This window comes from Molossus molossus, unplaced genomic scaffold (assembly GCF_014108415.1).
Source record: "Molossus molossus isolate mMolMol1 unplaced genomic scaffold, mMolMol1.p scaffold_m16_p_8, whole genome shotgun sequence".
NCBI lineage: Eukaryota > Metazoa > Chordata > Mammalia > Chiroptera > Molossidae > Molossus > Molossus molossus.
This window is the reverse complement of record NW_023425402.1, coordinates 9,457,427-9,479,879: the sequence shown is the minus strand read 5'-3', so window position 1 is coordinate 9,479,879 and position 22,453 is coordinate 9,457,427. Positions and strand designations below refer to the sequence as shown.

The 22,453-nt window shown below is 37.5% G+C and overlaps 1 protein-coding gene across 3 annotated transcripts in view; it reads right to left on the bottom strand.

Moving 5' to 3' along the window:
• ZFAND3 (zinc finger AN1-type containing 3) overlaps window positions 1–22,453 on the bottom strand; it is a 401,645-nt gene that overhangs the window by 76,736 nt on the left and 302,456 nt on the right. For 2 of the 3 annotated variants that reach the window (XM_036248099.1, XM_036248097.1), the window contains exon 4: window positions 5,931–5,996. The exons of the other annotated variant lie outside the window; for it this stretch is intronic. In XM_036248099.1, the coding sequence (XP_036103992.1) occupies window positions 5,931–5,996 (66 nt within the window). The remainder of the gene's footprint in view (window positions 1–5,930; window positions 5,997–22,453) is intronic. 3 annotated transcript variants of the gene reach the window in all.

Sequence of the window (22,453 nt, the reverse complement as noted above, 5' to 3'; positions counted from 1 at the left end):
GAAACTAGAAATCAATTGCAACAAGAACATGCAAAGACATTTTAACACATGGAGGCTAAATAGCATGTTATTAAACAATGAATGGGTCACCGAGGAGATCAAGGAAGAAATTAAAAACTTCCTGGAAACCAATGAAAATGAACACACAACAACACAAAATCTATGGGATGCAGGGAAAGCAGTTCTGAGAGGGAAGTTCATAGCACTACAGGCCTACCTCAAAAAACAAGAAAAATTTCTAATTGACTGTCCAACCTCACAACTTAAAGAATTAGAAAGCAAACAAAAAGAAAACCCTAGAGCAAGTAGAAGGAAGGAAATAGTAAAGATCAGAACAGAAATAAATGACATAGAGACCAAAAAAACAATTCAAAGGATCAATGAAACAAAGAGCTGGTTTTTCGAAAAGGTAAACAAGATTGATGGACCCTTAGCTAGACTCACCAAGAAACAAAGAGAGAGAACCCAAATACACAAAATCAGAAATGAAAGAGGAGAAGTAACAACCAACACCATGGAAATACAAAAGATCGTTAACAACTACTACGAACAACTATATGGCAACAAATTCGACAATCTAAGCGAAATGGACAAATTTCTAGAAACACACAGTCTCCCAAAACTATTCCCGGAAGAGATAGAAAACTTGAACAGACCAATAACAACTAAGGAAATTGAAGAGGTAATCAAGACGCTCCCAGCAAACAAAAGCCCAGGCCCAGATGGCTTCACGGGGGAGTTTTACTGAACATTCAAAAAAGAACTAACACCCATTCTCCACAAACTCTTTCAAAAAATTCAAGAAGAAGGAAGACTTCCAAACACGTTCTATGAAGCCAGCATAATTCTAATTCCAAAACCAGAAAAAGACACTACAAAGAAAGAAAACTACAGGCCAATATCCCTGATGAACATAGACGCCAAAATCCTGAACAAAATATTAGCAAATCGAATCCAGAAATACATCAAAAAAATTATTCACCATGACCAAGTGGGATTCATTCCAGGGATGCAAGGCTGGTACAATATTCGCAAATCAATAAACGTGATACACCACATAAACAAAATGAAGAATAAAAACCACATGATCATATCAATAGATGCTGAAAAGGCATTCGACAAAATCCAGCATCCATTTCTGATAAAAACGCTCAGTAATGTAGGAAAAGAGGGATCATATCTCAACATAATAAAGGCCATATATGAAAGACCTACAGCCAACATCATACTCAATGGACAGAAACTAAAAACATTTCCATTAAGAACAGGAACAAGACAGGGATGTCCACTTTCGCCACTCTTATTTAACATTGTACTGGAAGTCTTAGCCACAGCAATCAGACAGTAGGAAAAAATAAAAGGGATCCAAATTGGAAAGGAGGAAGTGAAACTGTCATTATTTGCAGATGACATGATATTGTACATAGAAAACCCTAAAGACTCCATCAAAAATCTATTAGACTTAATAAATGAATTGGGCAAAGTAGCAGGATACAAAATTAAAGTCAAGAAATCGACGGGATTCTTGTACACCAATGATGAACTCACAGAAAGAGAAACTGAAAAAACAATCCCATTTACCATCGCGCCAAAAAAATTACGATACCTAGGAATAAACTTAACCAAAGAAGTAAAGGACCTATTTGCAGAAAACTACAGGTCATTGAAAAAAGAAATAGAGGAAGATATAAAAAAGTGGAAGCACATACCCTGTTCATGGACTGGAAGAATTAACATCATTAAAATGTCCATACTACCCAAAGCAATCTATAGATTCAATGCAATCCCCATCAAAATACCAACGACATATTTCACAGAACTAGAACAAATACTGCAAAAGTTCATATGGAACCAAAAAAGACCCCGAATAGCCACAGCAATCTTGAAAAAGAAGAACAAAGTAGGTGGGATCACAATACCAGATATCAGGTTATACTACAAAGCGACTGTAACCAAAACAGCCTGGTACTGGCACAAAAACAGGCATATAGACCAGTGGAACAGAACTGAAAACCCAGAAATGGACCCAAGGCAATACGCTCAATTAATATTGGACAAAGGTGGCAAGAGCATACAGTGGAGTAAAGACAGCCTCTTTAATAAATGGTGTTGGGAAAATTGGACAGCTACATGCAAAAAAATGAAACTAGACCATCAACTTACACCATACACCAAAATAAACTCAAAATGGATAAAAGACTTAAATGTGACCCGTGAATCCATAAAAATTCTAGAAGAAAATGTAGGCAACAAAATTTCGGACATCATACGGAGCAGAATTTTCACTGATACATCACCTAAGGCAACAGAAATAAAGGAGAAAATGAACACATGGGACTACATCAAACTAAAAAGCTTCTGCACAGCAAAAGACACAATCATCAAAATGGAAAGGCAACCCACTGTATGGGAGAACATCATTGCCAATGATGTATCAGATAAGGAGTTAATCTCCAATATATATAGAATGCTCATACAACTCCACAAAAGGAAGACAAAGAACCCAATTACAAAATGGGCAGAGGAGCTGAATAGACACTTCTCCAAACAGGACATACAAATGGCCAAAAGACATATGAAGAAATGCTCAACATCACTAATCATCAGAGAGATGCAAATTAAAACAACAATGAGGTATCACCTCACACCTGTCAGAATGGCCGCCATCAACAAATCATCAAACAACAAGTGTTGGCGAGGGTGTGGAGAAAAGGGAACTCTAATACACTGCTGGTGGGAATGCAGACTGGTGCAGCCGCTATGAAAAACAATATGGTGCTACCACAAAAAATTAAAAATTGAACTTCCATTTGACCCAGTGATCCCACTGCTGGGAATATACCCTAAGAAGCCTGAAACACCAATTAGGAAGAATATATGTACCCCCATGTTCATAGCAACACTATTTACAATAGCTAAGATCTGGAAACAGCCCAAGTGTCCACCAGTAGACGAATGGATAAAAAAGCCGTGGTACATATACACAATGGAGTACTATGCAGCGGTAAGAAAGAAAGATCTCTTATCCTTTGAGACGACATGGAGGGACCTGGAAAGTATTATCCTAAGTGAAAGAAGCCAAGCAGAAAAAGACAAATACCACATGATCTCACTTATATACGGAATATAATGAACATAACAGTCTGAGGAATACAGTAGACCCAGACACATGGAAGTAGGGCACAGACTGACATCCCTCAGAAGAGGGGATGGGGGGGTGAGGGGGTGGGAAGAGATAAACCACAGAACTTTTATGCATGTATGCATGACCAATGGACATGGACAACTAAGCCGGGGACGGGGCGATGGTGGGGTGGGGTGGGGGGTGCCAATGGGGTAAAAAGGTAAAATATCTGTAACAAAAAAATAAATAAAAATTCATATAAAAAAAATAAAGAAAGAAAGAAAGAAAGAAATGTGTGACTGAGAGCTTAATTCCTTGCTTATCATTTCGCTTTATGGAGACCTCAAAATATTACCATCAGTTTCTACTATAATACTAAAATGCAAAAAAGAATGTAATCAACATAAAACCAATTAATGAAACTAGGTATGGCAATGCATTCTGGCACTTCTAATCTACTCTTCTTTCCACCTAAATTACCTACTGATGTGTTATCCACAGCATTTAATGGTTGGCCACTGCATACACATAATCTTTAATAAGATTATACTATAATAGCAATTACCTTTATAAAGATCTATTATGTGAGCTTTATGTATATGCTTACATCAAACCTATGACAGATTTATCATCCCATTTTACAGATAAAGAACAAATTTTGAGTTGTTAACTTATTTACTTAAAATCACATTTTCTAAGAGGCAAGGATAGGATCTGAAAACAGATCTGCTTTTAGAACTCACATTTTAAACACTAATTCACATGCTGTGTTTCCAAATCTGTGTTTCTCTTTATTTCATTCAGTGATATGCTTTACCACTGTCTGGCTAGGAGCATCATTATAATACAACGTGATGAGCAATAACATGATGTAGTGCAAAATAACACTGGTTTAAGCATCTGAAAGATCTGTGTTCAAGTTCTGGTTCTATTACTTACTAGCAATATTACCCCAGGAAATGTACTCAATTTTCTGAGTACCTACTCTGTTATCTGTAGAAGAGGAATAACTCTTCTAAAATTGTTCTGAGATTAAAGGGCATGTATGTAAAGCATATTGAATGGTGCCTGATAATACAGTTAGCATGCAATAAATGCTATTATTATTTTTAGATGCACAAAATAGTATGGGAAGAGAGAAGAAAACAGATCTGCCTAGAAGATGAAGGACACAAGCACATGATATTCAAAGAAGGATTCCTACTAGTTTCAGTGTTTAAGCTGAGCACATGAGTCTCTTTCCTAAACTTCTCAGGATGACCCAATGTGCTTGAGGCTCACTTCTTGACCACTACCTAAGTATGTTGGTAGTGCTAACAGTAAATGCTGCCTTGAGGGCCAAGACTAGAAGGAAAGAAGAAAGACTAAAGTGCACTGTGCATGTGAAGTGTTGGACCTGAAATCAAAGGGCTCTGGTGTTTTCGAGCTTTTGGCTGGAGCTTCTGGGAGAAGCTGGCTCTGAGTTCCCACTGGCTGGCTAATCAGGATAGTCTGTCTCACTTCAGGACACAGTTCTCTTCCATCTCCATCAGGAACTACCCAGAGGAGCTTGGGTACTAAGGGCAGAAGGGGTGAGCACATGCCAGGACCATCGCACACAGTCCTGCCTTAAAACTGTTCATATGGAACAAAAGAGTAAAATTAAGTTCCTCAGAGGTCAGTGCCTGGATGTTCTCAGAAACTGTGCAAGGACAGGCCTGTCTGAGGTTTAACATCAAAACTATGAGCATTTAAAAGGGCTGAGGTTTCAGTGTAAGTTTGTGCACAGAAATAGTTTGGGCTATTTTTGTTGAAAAGTTAAAAGGACTTTTTAAATTATGTAAAATACTTTGTGACCTTTAGAAAAACAATATAATTATTTTGACTCTTCCAAATATAATCCTTGAGATATTTTAAATAGCAGGCAGCATTACTGGAAAAGGCAAATACTGTTTAAAATAAATTAAGCTATAGGCTAAGGGAGCAATGGCCATAATGACTGCTTTTTAGAGAGCTACAAGATTCATGACTTCATATTTAATAAAAATGTCACAGATGCTCAAAGATTTGGGGGAGACTTTATGTACCTGAAAAAAGTAATTTCAGCACACCCCATGGCTTGAAGATGAAAAGAGAAAAAAATTTTCCAAAACTATTAGGATATTCTAACAGTCAAGTTAAAACACCGATTATCGGTAATACAACTTTTCACCCTCCAGTCTCCATTATTTAAAAATGTTTTGTTTTTTTAAAATCCTCACCCGAGGACATGTTTGCATTTATCTTCAGATAGAGAGGGAGGGAGGGAGAGAGAGAGAGAGAAACATCGATGTGAGAGAGACACATCGAGTGGTTGCCACCCACACAACCCCAACTAGGGCCAAGGACACACTGCAACTGAAACCTTACGGAAACCGAACCCGGATCCCTCAGGTCCACGGGCCGACGCTCTAATTGCTGAGCCAAACTGGCCAGGGCTAAATAATGTTTTTTTAAGTAAGTCCAAGACTTAGATAAATTAGCCACATGCTAGAAACTTGGCAATGTATGTTTCATGTTTTAATATTCTTCAGATATTAGGAAGTAGGTAAATTGTCTACCTTCTTGGTTCTGGCTGCCAGCATTAACTTGGTCCACCTGAGCTCCAAGAGCACAACTTTGACCTCTGCTCACACTCCACTCCCAACATCAAGCACATAACACATCACTTCAAAATTGATGGAAGAAATTAGAGAGAACGCTGGCAAGGACACCACATTAAAACCAGTAGCAAATTTCTGTGAAGAATTCAGATAAGAATGAAGCCAGATAAGAATGATGTACGTACCTGTACCACAGGATCTTTTGGTTGGTGTGATTAACGAGACATGAGCTGTGTCTGTGCATGGCCCACCTAGAAACAGAAAGGCAGGCACATCAGTTAGGACATACCTGCTACATGTCCATAGCTGCTATCTTGGACAAAGAGAAACCTAAAAAGGCAGAGATCAATCTGCAAATATGCATAAGAAGGGTAGTACAGTAGTAGGAAGGATGGATAAGGTGGTGCTAGTGGTAGGTTAACTTAGTTCAGCAATTTAGATCTATTCTTTTCTATATCAGAACATGCTTTTTATTAAAAAAATAATCGAGTCTCACATAATGTTAAGAAGTTAAAGGATAAAATTTTAACTAGAATTCCAATCAAGGTAAGAAGAAATTACCCATAAGTTTGGGGAGATGAGCTTTTCCACAAAGTAATAAGCACAAATACTCCCTCTTAGGCTAATCTAAGTGGTCATCCGACCTTTAAATTTATTGAAGAACTAACCTTATTTGGGGGGAGGGGTGCTGCCAAAGGAACAACAAACTACTTGTCACAAGAAACAAAGATCATCTTAATATATAAAGACAGCTTTGAGACCAAGCAAGAAATGTGCAGTTTAATTATAAGAATATGATATGAAGAGGGCCTTTGTGGAATCTGAGGGCCCAGACATCTGATGATTAGGGATAATTCAAGAGTATGCAAAAGATAGTCAGTCAGTGGGTGAAGGCTTGAAAAGCAATAATTTCAAAACTACCAACAAATTCTTAAGATGGTACTGCTACTCACCACTAGCCACGCCCTACATTCTGAAATAATAAGTTACTAAATAAACATAAAGACCAGTGGTTCTTGACATGCCCTAGGAGGGGCAGTGGTGATGATCATAAAGGAATAGAACACACAGGCAAATGTTACACATATATTTTGAAAAGGCTCCCCAGGTGACTATGACTAGCAAAGGTAAACATGGTTAACTGGCAGAGTTGTATGTCACCTAGGACAACACTTTATATCCCTGAAGTTACTCACCGATAAGGAAAGAAAGATGAAAGAACTCTGAGACCTATTCCTAAAGTTTACGCCACCGAGATCCATGGGTTTAGGGACCTGGAAATACCACCTGAGAGTTCACTATCAGTCCACTCTTTCCTGTACCAAGGTGGTTAACAGCAGCAAACCTTAGTGGGTGTTAAGACATAGAGAGAAAATGGAAAAAGGAAAAACTAAGTAAGTGTATTGTTAATGTCAAAGAGCACTTAGCAAATATCTACTAAGTGTGCCACCATGGGTTAGTCTCATGTTCAGGGAGTTTATAATCTGCTCAGGAGGACAAATTTTATTTAGGTAAATGAGTTTAAAAAAAAAATGACAACAATAAAAAGCTGGATCAAAATTATCAAGTGTCAAAGAATGTGGTACAAATAATGAATGCTAAATGTAATCATGAAGAAGTATATTCATCATTGGCCAGCATCACTTGGAAATACTTCTCAAGAATTTGAAAACGAGGCAAGAATAAATGGAAAGTTTGAAGGACCAAAAGAGCAGGACATTTTTCTACAAACATCACATCCCTCCGAGAAAGCTTAACATACTAAAATTCCAGAGGTCCAAATAGGCAACTGTGACATGAAAATAAGTAACGTGGAGCTCTGCCAGGGTGAGAGAGAAACATGGACGTGAAAGGGACACATCGAGTGGCTGCCACCCGCACGACCCAACCAGGGCCAGGGACAAAGTGCAATCGAGGTACGTGCCCTTAGCAGGAACCGAACCTGGGTCTCTCTGGACCACAGGCTGATGCTCTAACCGCTGAGCCAAACCGGCCAAGGCTGCTTGCATTTTTTTTTTTTTTAAATATGCTTTGATTTGTCTGGCCGGTGTAGCTCACTGGTTGAGCATTAACCCATGCACCAAGAGGTCGCCGGTTCAGTTCCCAGCCAGGACACATGCCCAGGTTGTGGGCCGGGTCCCCAGTGAGGGATGTGCAGGAGGTGGCCATTCAATGTTCTCTCTCATCGATGTTTCTGTCTCTCTCTCCCTCTCCGTCTAAAATCAATAAAGTAAAAAAAAAATTGTTTAAATAAATATCCTTTGATTTTTTTTTTTTTGGAGAGAGAGAGACAGAATCTATGTAAGAGAGAAACATCAACTGGCTGCTTCCTGCATGCCCCCTACCAGGGATTGAACCCACAACTTGGGCATGTGCCCTGACTGGGAATGAAACTGGCACCTCTCAGTCCATGTGATGATGCTCAATCCACTGAGCCACACCAGCATGGCTTGTTTGCATTCTTATTCATGGAAAAATACAGGCTTTTATATAAGACTTAGCTTAAATCCTGGAACCCTTCAGTTTCCTGAACCAAAAATGGGTATAGCAATATGGGCTTTAAGCCACAGTGTTGATGAGAATCATGTGTACAAAAAGACTTCATAAACTATACAGTTTTATATTATGTATCACTACTTCCTTTTTTCACCAGATTTTATGCTCCCTAGGGCCAAGACCCACTTTGTCATGTACTCTTGGGTTATGACTCTGTGGACAGTGGTCACTTAATAGCATTCATTAAAAGCACTGCAGCCCTGGCCAGGTGACAGCATCATCCTGTACACCAAAAGGTTACAGGTTCAAACCCCAGTCAGGGCACATACCTAGGTTGCAGGTTTGATCCCCAGTTGGGGCTTGTATGGAAGGCAACCAATCAATGTTTCTCTCTCCCTTCCTTCCTCTCTCCTTCCCTCTAAAATCAATAAACATATCTTTGGGTGAGAATTAAAAAAAAAACAAAAAACAATGCAAACTGCTTGATTGAATCAGGAGACTAATGTACACCCCTGAAGACTTCAAATATTAGAACATTTTCAAAATCCAGAAAGTTCAAGGGAGAATTTTTATTTATTATTATTTTTTTTTATCCTCACCCGAGGATATTTTTCCATTTTTTTGTACAGATAGAGTAGGAGGGAGAGAGAGGAAGGGAGAGAGAGAGAGAAACATCGACGTGAAGGGACACATCGAGTGGCTGCCACCCGCACGACCAACCAGGGCCGGGGACAAACTGCAACCGAAGTATGTGCCCTTAGCGGGAACCGAACCCGGGTCTCTCCGGACCGCAGGCCGACGCTCTAACCGCTGAGCCAAACCAGCCAGGGCTCAAGGGAGAATTTTTAAAATACAGATTCCTAAACTCTGACTCTGAAAATTTTGATGCAATAGGTTATAGTAGGCAAAGAAAGAGATTAGTGTGCATTTTTAAGCCAGCTGAGCACAATGTTAATATTAACAGCCCAGTTAGTTCTAGTCTCTGATAACAATTTCTTTAATCTCAGCTCAATATCTGGCTAAGATCACTGAGTTCCCACAACATAGTGAGCTGCACAGAGCACAAGAGTCAACAACAGCTTAACCACCAGAGCACTTTTTGAAAATAACATAAAATAATACGTACAGTAAAATTATGAGGAGAGAGAAATCGGTCAAATCAAAACCCCTAAGAAATTTGGCTGAGACTCATGAGTTAACACTCTCATGTTTACAAATGCAAACTTTACCTCATCTGTAGGTTGAGAGAGTTTATCCTTTCTAAAGCTCCTAATGAATGAATTTCTGCAGGTTTGGCAAGTGCACAAATAACTTTAAGGCTACCTAGCATACATATCTCAACATGCATCACCATGAAAACTGTTCTCCAGAGTGCTTGTTAAACTAACAACCCAATCCAATATATTCACTACATTATTGTAAAGTACAAACAGAACCATAGCTGAGCCAAAACAAATTGACAGCAAGAGTAACTGGCAGTGACATGATATCCCAACTTTGATAATTATATATTATAAACAGAGAGCTTGGAACTCAGTTTGGTCTGGCAGAATATAACCTATGAAACTCTTTAAAAATCCAGAATAAATGCATATGGGCACTGTACATATCTTCTACAATAACTGTGGTGTCATACAAAATTCTTTCACTCTCAAATAAAAGAAGCTACAGGAAGTATGATATATACTCTTACACAATTAATTCCAAATCAACTCTGTTAAAATGAATACAGGAAATTTGGGGCCACTCAAGGGAAACCTTTTCAGGTTTTTGTCCACAATAAAAATATAACATGAGTCCCATGTGGTTATAGCAAACAAAATAATTTTGAGAGTTGATGGTAAGGGTCAAAATCAGGGCATCTACTCTATTAAGAAATGCTGTTGGCTTTTTTTAACTGGGCTAATGTCTGAGAGGGGGGGTGGTCATATGATCCCATAAATCATTGTAAACTCTATTTTTAGCCTCTCTTCCTCTTCTTCCCAAGCAGCAGGGTAAGCAGAGCTAATAACTTAAGAGCAAGATGAGAAAGCCTCTTGATGACTGGGTTCTACTGGTAAACTGTGTGTGTGTGTGTGTGTGTGTGTGTGTGTGTGTGTGTGTGTAGGGGGGTGGGTGTGTGGTGTGTGAGGTATATGTGTGTTCGTTCAGTGGGATCGGTCTGGAAAAACGTATTTCTAAGCACTGGATGATTCCCATTATTACCCTCTAGCGCTAATATCGGCAACTGAGATTAGAATAAGTTTTAGATTTTTTAACATTAAAAAAAAAAAAAAAAGCATAAAGTTCTTTCTTTAATCTGATAGGCTCTCTGGGCATTCTGAACCAGATAACAAGATTAACCAGCCTGAACTAATCAATTACCCTGAGTGCTTTTTGCTTTCTTTTGCTAAAGCAAATTAAATATCTAAATATTTTTAAGTCTCTTCATTATCTAAATATATTTAATAACAGACTATCATTTTGCATTTAATATTACTTTTAGAGGACTTTTCCCTAAATTTCAACAATTTATAGTCTGGAATTTGCAAGTAAATAATGTTTGTGGTAGCTTGTGGTTTGTGACCAGAAGTCTGAATACTCTATCTTGTCTTCTAGGGATGTTTCTATTCTTACGTTAAAGGTGTCATACATAATGCAGCACTATGGATTCATTTGCAATTCCACATGAGAGCCATGAAATGAATTTCTTAAGCTTTATTCCCAACAACCAGAAATCTTTATTAGCATTTGCAATAAGGTAGTGGATTTTCTTGGGGAAACAGGACTAATTTCAGGCCTGTAAAGCTGAAGACGGGTCAAATCTATATACTAACTTAACTGTAACCTACAAAACCAGAAGAACTGAATAAAGGTATCCTTTTTACTATCAACAATGACATTTCAAGCTGAAGTAAAATTCTTGCATTTTCTTTTTCAGCTGTAGAGTTACTAAGCATGTCAAAAATCCCTGAGCTACCACCCATGGGCAGTCTGGTTGAAGACTATGACTCAGGAAAAGTAGAGAACATAGGTTTGGAGGGCAGCTGCATTTAGGAAATCATTCTAGGCACTCAAAATTTAAGGCTGAATAAATACGGGAAACAGTATTTCTTCTTAACCTTGAAAACAAGAGATCAACAATCTACGCAGAAAGCTTTTGCCCAAACAGCTGTGATGACTGGTCATTTTTGGCTCCTGGTTCTACCAGCCCTCATTGGCTGCATTTACACCATGTGCTAAAACACATCAATTAGGACAAATGGACTGTTAAGGAGTCAGTCAGCTAAAAATTGCCAGAAGCTCAATAATCAAACAAATATTCTATCAGTTCTTTTATGCTAATTGCAAAACACTAATACACAAAATAGCCATTCCTTTCGCAGATTTATATAACACTTCAATATTCTTGCTTAATTAACATGACATTTACATAACAGTATCTAATTAATTTCCAACTAAAGGCACTGTGGGCTAATTAGAAATGCATCATCCTTTTTTAACCAGCTTGTCAACTCCACTCTATCTTAATCTGCACACTGTTTACCTTTGCAGCATCCAACTTTTCCAGGCTCATTGTTTCAAGGGTGATTTCAGACAACAGATTTAGAAGCTACAATTATCTCCCCTCTCTAGAGATTCATATCTTATTGAGAGTTTTTTGATGAGGCCTCTCAAAAAACAAAAAACAAACATAAAAAGTCCATGCAATGGGAGATAGTGAAATAAACTCTACACTGTCTCCTGATTTGACCATATTAATAATGTAAAATGATCTTTTAAAAATCTTCAAAGAGTCTATATTTCTTCAGCGGTAAAATATTCCTTCAAAATAGTCAATGATAATAAATGAATATTGGGAACAGATTGGAATGCACAGAAAATAAGTCATCTCTTCAGAAAAGAAAACCTTATCTTCCAATCTCACCCTAAACCTGTAATTCATGAATTGTTTTAATCAGAAAGGACACACCTAATCTGTCTACATAATTGAGTTTGAAAAGCACCATTGATTAAAAACAAGGATACATAAAGATATAATGAGTGGGGATCTAAGTTTACAGAAAATTTTCCACATAGATAATAGCCCTCCTACTTCTCCAAATGAAACTCCCAAATTAAACCATTTACGAAGCTTGATGCACAATCTAAGTGCTAATCTCTCAGTTAGAAGTTCTAACCCTAACTCATCTCACACCATTTAGATCTAAATTAAGGATTCATGAGAAAGGGATTTTCAAAGTAGGTCAAAGTTGCTATTGGTAGCTATCTATTTTGTTCATAAAGAACTTCACAACAAAATTTCTTTACTATTCCATGCTCATTTCCCTAAATATTACAGTGCTGAGCAGTTTTGCAAATATTATTGTGTGTGTGCGTGCGAGCATGCGTGAGTGTGCACACATGTGGGCATTTATTAGCCTATTGCGCAATAGAAACAATATTTGGAATTCTCCCATACCACTTTCCTCAGGGAAACCATTACAAGCAGAATGAAATCTGGAATGCTTTCCATTTGCTCTGAACCCTCGAACTCTTTTTACTGCAGAGTGAACATCCCTATTAGTGATGTGTTTTGAAAGAAATGCCCACCTGCCCTGGCCAGTTTGGCTCAGCGGTTGGAGTGTTGGCCTGTGGACCAGAGAGTCCCGGGTTCGGTTCCCACTAGAAGCACGTACCAAAAAATAAAAAAATAAAGAAATAAAAAAGAAATGCCCTCCTTCTGAACAAGCAGTGACTTTATTAGATAGAATGAACCACAGGGCAGGGACAAAGCTTTACTTATCTTGGTAATCGAGCACATCAGGTGTTCAAATATATTTTTCAATAGGGAATACAGTAAAAAATATCATAATAACTATATATGTATGGTGCCAGATTGGTACTAGACTCATTGGGGTGATAAGTTTGTAAAGTATATGTGTAATCACTGTGTTGTACACCTAAAACTAAATATAATATTTTATGTCAACTGTAATTGAAAAATAAATTTAAAAAAATAGTATTGAAAACAGAAAATTTGCTTAAAAAGTAGATTTCAGATACTCTTATCACAAGAAAATGGTTACTAAGTAAGGAAAAGATATGTTAATTAGCTTAACTGTAATAATCACTATTTATATTTATACCAAATCAACCTCTTGTCCTTAAGAATATACAATTTTTATTTTTTGGTCTTGGAATCTTTTTACATGTAAAAATTATTAAAGACACTGAAGAACTTCAATTTATATGGGCTATATCTACTGATATATATATATATATTTTTTTTATCTTCACCTGAGGACATTTTTCCATTTTTTTGTACAGATAGAGTGGGAGGGAGAGAGAGGAAGAAATATATATAGAGAAACATCGATGTGAAAGGGACACATCGAGTGGCTGCCACCGCACGACCAACCAGGGCCGGGGACAAACTGCAACCGAAGTACGTGCCCCTAGCGGGAACCGAACCCGGGTCTCTCCGGACCGCAGGCCGACACTCTAACCGCTGAGCAAAACCGGCCAGGGCTATATCTACTGATATTTACCTGATCTGAAATTAAAACAAAAAATTTTAAAATATATTTAAAATTCACAAAAAAAATTTACATGATGACATAATGTTTTATGAAAAATAAGTAAAAGATTTTTTAAAACTAGGAGAGTGGCCTGGCTTAAAGACACCTGGATTTTCACATCTGTATCTGTATTCAATCTGTCTCAAAGTACTGTTTAGATAAAACAGTGGTTCTAACCTGTGGGTTGCGACCCCTTTGGGGGTCGAACGACCCTTTCACAGGGGTCGCCTAAGACCATTGGAAAACACATCTCCGATGGTCTTAGGAACCAAGACACGGCTCCTCTATCCGTCTCCAGGTGGGTCCGCCCACATGCAGATACATCCACATACAACATGAGGAACTGTATTAAAGGGTCACAGCATTAGGAGGGTTGAGAACCACTGATATAAAGCATATGAATAAAAAAACACCCCCAGACAGATGTGTAATTAAAAAAGGACCTCATGGTCCAGTTGGTGTGGTTCAATGGTTTGAACATGGTCCCATGGACTGAGAGGCCCTGGTTTGAATCCTGGTCAGGGCATACGCCCAAGTTTTGGGCTCAATCCTCAGTAGGAGACATGCAGGAGGCAGCCGATCTATGTATTTTTCTCACATCAATGTTTCTCTCTCTCTCTCTCTCTCTCTCTCTCTCTCTCTCTCTCATAAATAAATAAATAAATAACAACATATTTAAAAAGAAAAAGAACCTTGTGGACATCATGAATGGGCTTTGGGGCCCTCTATAGGTCCTTGAACCACACTTTGAGAACCAATGGTATTGAACAAAACAGTGAACCTAAAGGTTAGTACAATTGCCAATTTCTCCATACTTTCCACATGCCAACTGGTTACTTGCATAAATCAATTGATGTGCTAGTATAAATAATAGTACAAGTTTTGCCCACTTTCAGTAAAATGATAATATTTAAGTAAATAAAGGCAAGAGACAGTGGAATAAACTCTACAGTCATTATTTCAACCCAGGATATTTTATTTCTGTTACTTGTAGGAAGAGTAAAAACATGTCCCTGGCCAGTGTGGTTCAGTGATTAAAATGCTAGCCTGAGCACCAAAGGGTTGCAGGTTTGATTCCTAGTCAAGGGCATGACCTGGGTTTGAGATTCGATCCCCAGCTCCGGTAGGGGAGCAGGCAAACAACTGATGTGTCTTTTTCATATGGATGGTTATTTCTTTCCTTCTCTCTCTCCCCCTCCCTCCCCTCTTCCACTCTCTCTCTAGAAATCAATGGAAAAAGTATCCTCCAGTGAGGATTAAAAAAAAAAAAGAGAGTAAAAACATGTTTCATGGAACTCAAAGGATTCTGAGCAGTTAAATTTGTTTTTGTTTTTCAGACACAATCTCTCACCTAGAACCATTATGACCAAAACAGAGCTTCTCATATGTTAAAATACTGACTGATAAACATCCACCACCAATACTACAAATTGTGATGAAGTACAACAGCAATTAACACTGAAATTCTAAGCCACCATCTTGGGGATCAAAACTAAGAACCTTTTCTTGAGAGGTTACAATGTCGCCTAGATAATAAAGTCAGCTCTGTTTTTAGACATGTTTGTTGCTCTCTATGACAAAGCATATTTAATATGGATATGAAACCAGGAGCTGTCACTTCCCCAATTTAGACTTCAGTTCTGACTTTATAGGCTTAACTAAGGCCCAACTCAGATTTCTATATTTGCATTTTACCATCAACATGAACATGAATCTCCTAACATTAAAGAAGAAACCACTCAACATTAGAAGAGCTTTTATTTCTTTTTGACACAGTTCAGCTACCAAGAGTGTTTTCATAAATCTTAGCCTGCATCAGAAACAAAGGTTGCAATACCTTCTTCAGAATGGAAGTAGCCCTGGCTGGTTTTGCTCAGTGGTTAGAGCCTCAGCCTGAGGACCAGAGAGTCCCAGGTTCGGTTCCCGCTAGGGGCACGCACCTCAGTTGCAGTTTGTCCCCACCACGGTTGGGGTCGTGTGGGCAGCAACCAGTCGATGTGTCTCTCTCACATCGATGTTTCGCTCTCTCTTTCTCCTTCCCGCTCTATCTGAAGATAAATGCAAAAATGTCCTCAGGTGAGGATAAAAAAAAATTTTTTTTAAACCCAGAAAGGGAAGTGACCTGTGCACGTTCTTTAGGGAAAATGGAAAAAGATAACTATTTCAGCCATAGATATTGCCCCACGAACATTTAAAAGAATTCTGAGCATTTGAGCACAGGTACTCTTCTTCCCTGCTCCTTTGCCGAACCTCTCCTAGAGGTAGCTTGTAACAGAGTTGGCAATGTTTTCAGAGTGACACTGAATGGAAGGTACCTTAGTCCAACCTTTTTGTTTCACAGAGATCACTGGCAGATCTTACTAACAGGACCTCTTTTAGCAAGTAATAGCTGAAAATGTCACAATTTGAATTATGTAGAGAAATGTTTATAACACTATTTTGAAATTTTAAAAATTCCTTAACAAGGTGGAATCTTTTTTTTTTTTTAAGGCCTAAAGAATCATCCTTTTATTTTATTTTTTTTATCCTCACCTGAGGACATTTTTCCATTTTTTGTTCAGGTAGAGTGGGAGGCAGAGAGAGAGAGAGAAAAACATCAGTGTGAAAGGGACACATCGAGTGGCTGCCACCCGCACGACCAACCAGGGCCGGGGACAAACTGCAACCGAGGTACATGCCCTTAGCGGGAACCGAACCCGGCTCTCTCTGGACCGCAGGCGGACACTCTAACTGCTGAACCAAAGCGGCCAGGGCAAGCATCATCCTTTCAATAGATCAAAAATTTAAATGATTATGAAGTAACAGCACATGAATACAAAATATCAAGTTATATGTAGACATTCTTTGGCATTGGCAGCTCTGAACTTTTGGAGAGAAATTCACAATTAAAAAATATTAATGTAAGGTTAAAAAAGCTACCTCTAACACACCTAAATTAATGCCCCTATTAGAATATGTTTGTTTGTTTTTTTCTCAGCCAAACACTTCTGTCATAATAAAGCTTAGGTTTAGTTTAAATCAGCACAATGTCACCCATTACCTGTGTCTACACAAAATAAAAACAATATGACAATTGCAAAGGGCTAAAGCTGTGTGAAATGTGCTTATTCACTATGAACTTTACTCTCACAGCAAAGTACAGAGCATTTCATTTAATAAGAACATTAAAAATAATCTGCATTTTCAAAGAAGGGGCAGTGATGATGTTGCTTCAAAACCTAGTCTGAATATCAATAACTGTATAATTTCATAGGTGCCCAAGCCAATCTTTATAAGGAAACTAACCTTTCCAATTTGTAGATTTCTAAAAGGACCCTTAAAAATGAGTGTTTCAAGTTTGCCAATCTTCTCTTTTGCAAAAGGGAATCTTGAAGGAGAAAATTCAGGTGAGAAAAATCTCCTGTGGCAATTTGCACAGTTAAAAAAGAAGTCTCACATTATTTTAAAAGCTCTGTTAAAAGTGATGAATTGTCACCACAACAAAGCAAACAAATTTCTGAATGTAGTAGGGAAACTGCCTTTTGAGTTGCTTCATCTTGGGGTTCTAAAATGGCATAGAAAGAAAAAAAATAGTAAGCAGCTGTTCAAAATCAGGTTCTGACTCTGGCTGGTTTGGCTCAGTGGTTACAGTGTCGGCCTGTGGACCAATGAGTTGTGGGTTTGGTTCTGGTCACTGGCACATACCTCAGTTTCCGTTCATCTCCGGCCCTAGTCGGGGTCGTGCAGGAGGCAACAGGTTGATGTATCTCTTCACATCGATGTTTCTCTCTCTCTCTCCCTCCCTTCTTCCCACTCCATCTGATGATAAATGGAAGAATATCCATGGGTGAAGATTAAAAAAAAAACAAAAAAAAAATCAGGTTCAGGCAATGAGAAGCCTCTCTTTAATGTATCAAACACATGAAGAACACATTCTCTGAGTAACTTTGCTTATTCAAATTTCTGGGAAACTTAATAGTGTTAGCTACACTATTTCTCTTAACTGTGGTGAAGCTTAGCAGTGTAAAGAGATGAACAAATAGAGACAATAGAACTAGTATTGCCAACTTGCTGACATGTCTTTTCAGTGTATTATTCTCACTGACAAAGATGATATTAACATCAAATTTACTAGTGACATTTTATCTGGAGCCCTCTAAACATAACGCCAAAGTTCTAAAGACAAGATGATCTGGGGGCCAAGTATAAGCACACCAAATTAAACCTCTTGCTGGCACAGAGAAGATGGGGTGCCTCCCAGCATCCGCACTCTCTCATGGTGGTTTGAACACAGCTATCATCCCAAGCTGCTCTACATTCTTTACAATAGTCAAAACATTAGAACAACCTAAGTGTCCATTGATGGATGAATGGATAAAAATGTACACACACACACAAATATTATTTCACCACAAAAAATGAGAAATCCTGCCATTTACAAGAACATTCATGGAACTTGAAGGCATTATGCTAAGTGAAATAAGTCAGAAAAAGAAAGACAAATAGTGTATGATCTCATTCACATGTAAAATCTAATTTAAAAAAAACAAAACAACAGACCAGATTTGTGGTTACCAGAGGTGAGGGGTGGGGGACTGGGAATTAGAGAAAGGTGATCAAAACCGTACAAGCTTCCAGTTAAAAGATAAACAGGATGTAATGTACACCATGACTATAGTTAACACTGCTGTATAATATATAAAGAAAAGTTGTTAAGAGAGTAAATCCTAAGAGTTCTCATCACAAGGAGAAATTATTTTTTTCTTTTCCTTTCATTGTATGTATATGAAATGATGAATGTTAACTAAACCTTCTATGGTAATCATTTCACAATATATGTAAATCAAACCACCATGTTGCACGCTTTTAAACTTACACAGTAATGTATGTCAATTATTTATCAAAATAACTGGAAATAAAAACTGCTCTAGCCCTGGCCAGTTTGGCTCAGCGGTTAGAGCGTCGGCCTGCGGTACAGAGAGACCCGGGTTCGGTTCCTGCTAGGGGCATGTGCCTCGGTTGCAGTTTGTCCCCGGCCCTGGTTGGTCGTGCGGGTGGCAACCACTCGATGTGTCCCTTCACATCGATGTTTCTCTCTCTCTCTCTTCCTCTCTCTCCCTCCCTCTCTGTCTGAACAAAAAAATGCAAAAATGTCCTCGGGTGAGGATAAAAAAAAAAAAAAAAAAAAAACTGCTCTAATTCTCTGTTAAAACAAAAACATGAAGTAGGCTTCCAAAAGTAAGAAAAATAAAGAAACTTTCTAAATATTTAAATCAGTAAGTATTAATTGAGTATTTCCCTGCAAAACAATATGCTGGGTGCCATGGGGCACAACAAAGCAGCATAAAATAAAATCTTTGCTAAATTTGGGTTTAGCCTGTAAACTGGCACAGAGAAATGGCATTCTCATGTCAAAGAGACAACCAGGACAACATGTAATTAGATGTTACAGGTAAGAAATACAGATATTCCTTGGAGGAAGGAAACAATACGGAGAAAAATGGTTCTGAGGTGGGCTTCTAAGAACATGAATAAAAATGGTAATATGAGTACCATGGTGTCTTCTGGGGAGAACAAGGGTCTCATTTGGTTCAGGGGTCAGCATCAGTGCTGAGAAGGATAGGCAGGTCAGATACAATGAGGGTCCAGATTAAGAATCTGTATGACCAAATAGGCAGTGATGAGTCAATAGAAGAATTTCCTTTTTGGTTCAACACAATATTAATAGGAGAGTCATTTGACAAGTTTACAGACTAGAACAAGATTAGAAGCAAGAGCCATCTAAAGACTATGGCTATAATCCTATAAAAACATGGTGGCAGTGACAACTTCCCAGACCTTTAATATTTCTCCACTAAACTTAACTAGAGGATAAAACAAAGACTATTTAAGAAATATAAATAATATAAGAGTAATTAAGATTTGGTTTGTGTAGATTATATTCTAAAATTATGAGCCCCTTTATAGAATTTAAAAAATAAAAATGCTACATATTATTTTATTCTAATAAATTTAGAAATCTAGATAAAATTGATTATTTTAAAAATCCTCACCAGAGGATATTTTTCCATTTATCTTCAGGTAGAGTGGGAGGAAGGAAGAAAGGGGAAAAAGAGAGGGAAGAAGAGAAAGAAACACCAATGTGAGAGAGATACATCAGTTGATTGCCTCCCCCAGACCCCAACCAGGGCTGGGGACTAAACCGCAACCAAGGTACCTGCCCTTGAGCGAAATCAAACCTGTGACTCTTAGGCCAATGCTCTAACTGCTGAGCCAAAACGGCCTGGGTGGATGTTTTCATAATAATATGAATTGCTAAAATTAACTTTAAACGAGGTAGAAAATATGAATAGTCCAATATCAGATATCAGGACAATCAGTTTCATGAATAAGTTCGTCAGACTTTCAAAGAATAGATATATTACATAATGTCAAAACATAAAACAAAAGGCTATGTTAGTCCACAGGAAAGATAAAAAGCTTTCCATGTGCACATCATATACCGATACAGACATACACAAAATTCACTTATTAAAAAGGTGTAAAATTTAAAGTAAAATTAGCATTTTGAATTTAGCAGTATAATGAAAGAACTAGTAGGGTTTATTTAAGGAATGCAAAGATGGTTTAATATTGGGAGTCTATTAGGAGACTAAATATATATATATAAATATATATATAATATTTTTTCTTTATTGATTTTAGAGAGAGGCAGGGAGAGGGAGAGAAAGATAGAAACATCATTGAGAGAGAACATCAATTGGCCGCCTCCTGCATGCCCCTGCCCCCCGCCGCAGATCAGTCCACAACCTGGGCATGTGCACTGACCAGGAATAGAACCGGCAACCTCTTGGTACATGGGTTGACGCTCAACCCCCACATCGGCTGGGATTAGAGACTACATATTAAAGGAGAAATCCACATGACCATCGCAACATATGCTGAAAAAGTATTTTATAGAATTCAACACTTCTGCCCTGGCTGGTTTGGCTCAGCAGTTAGAGCGTCAGCCTGCGGACCAGAGAGACCTGGGTTCGGTTCTCGCTAAGGGCATGTACCTTGGTTGCAGTTTGTCCCGGCCCCAGTTGGGGTTGTGTGGGTGGCAACCAGTCAATGTGTCTCTCTCACATGGATGTTTCTTTCTCTCTCTTCCTCCCTCTCTCCCTCCTGCTCTATCTGAAGATAAATGCAAAAATGTCCTCGGGTGAGGATTAAAAAAATAATATAATAAATAGAATTCAACATTCCTCTCAGCTTAAAAAAATATATTAGCAAGATATAATCAGAAGAATTTCCTTACTCTAATGAAACCTACTGCAAATATTGCAAACACTGTATTTGTAAAATCCTACTAGAAGTAGTCCCATCAGAGTTAGAAAAGAGGAAAAAAAGATATATATAAAGCTGTAAGAAATTCTAGCAAGAAATGTATAAGGGCTTATATCAAGAAAATGAATGATAAATCTTTACTCAGGAATATATAAAATTTGTAAATGAAGACAAATGATACAACTATATGAGAAGACTCAATAGTGTATTAAAGTGTTACAATTATTCCCAAATAAATTTATATGTTCAATGTAATCCCAATCAAAACCACAATGTAATTTTTGATAGACCTCCACAAGCTGACTATAAAATTCATCAAGAAGAGAAAATACAAAAGAATACCGAACAAAATTTACAAAACATAAACTAAGGAGAATTTGCTCTATCATATACAAATACCTCATATGATATACAAAATAAATTCCAGATGGATTCATGAGCTAAATAAATTAAAAGAGAAACTATAAATATTAAAATATATATAGAAAAATATTTTTATAACCTTCTAAGAAATACACAAACCTAGAAGATAAAGACCAACAGATTTGAATTTTATAATTTATATACTTTCTAGTGGAATCCAAGGCACCCAAAAAACCAAGTGACATACCAGAAGAAAATATATGTAAGATACAGAACAAAGATCTATTATCCAGAATACGAGTTCCCACAAATCAGTAAGAAAAAGATGGCTAATAAATAAGCAAAGAATGCGAATAGGCAAATCACTGGAGACATAAATAACTAATAAACATGTGAAAGAATGCTCAACTTCACTATCAGATGTCAGGGGAATGCAAGTTAAAATGAACTATTCTTTTGCTGTTGCAAAAAGGAAAAAAATGAACACCTAACATTGGTAAAAGTATGAGAAACTATCTTAAACACTATTCTTAGGAGTATAAAGTGGTAATGTAATTTTGAAAATTAATTTGGCCACGTATATAAAATTTTAAATATTCTTTGAATTGTTAGTCCTCTTCCATGCAACATTAGTCATTTATAAAAATTTTTACTTCACATGATTTACAGTAATGAAATATTAGAAACAGCTCAAGAGAAAATAGTAATTATATGGAATACTATGGAGCAGTTTTAAAAAAAATTAGGCAGATCTCTTTGTGCTGACCTAGAAAAATCTCTAAAATATATTGTTAAATTAAAAAGTATTTAAAAAACAAACAATATATATAGATAGTATACTCACTCTCATGTGTACAAAAATAAAACCATAAATTTATGTCAACATGTATATAACTGCATAGCAAAGAATATATAACCCAAATGAATAAACAGTGGTTATCTCTGGAAAGAGTAGGAATTTGTTGGGGGTGGGGTGGAGATATTAAAGGAGTATTTTCACC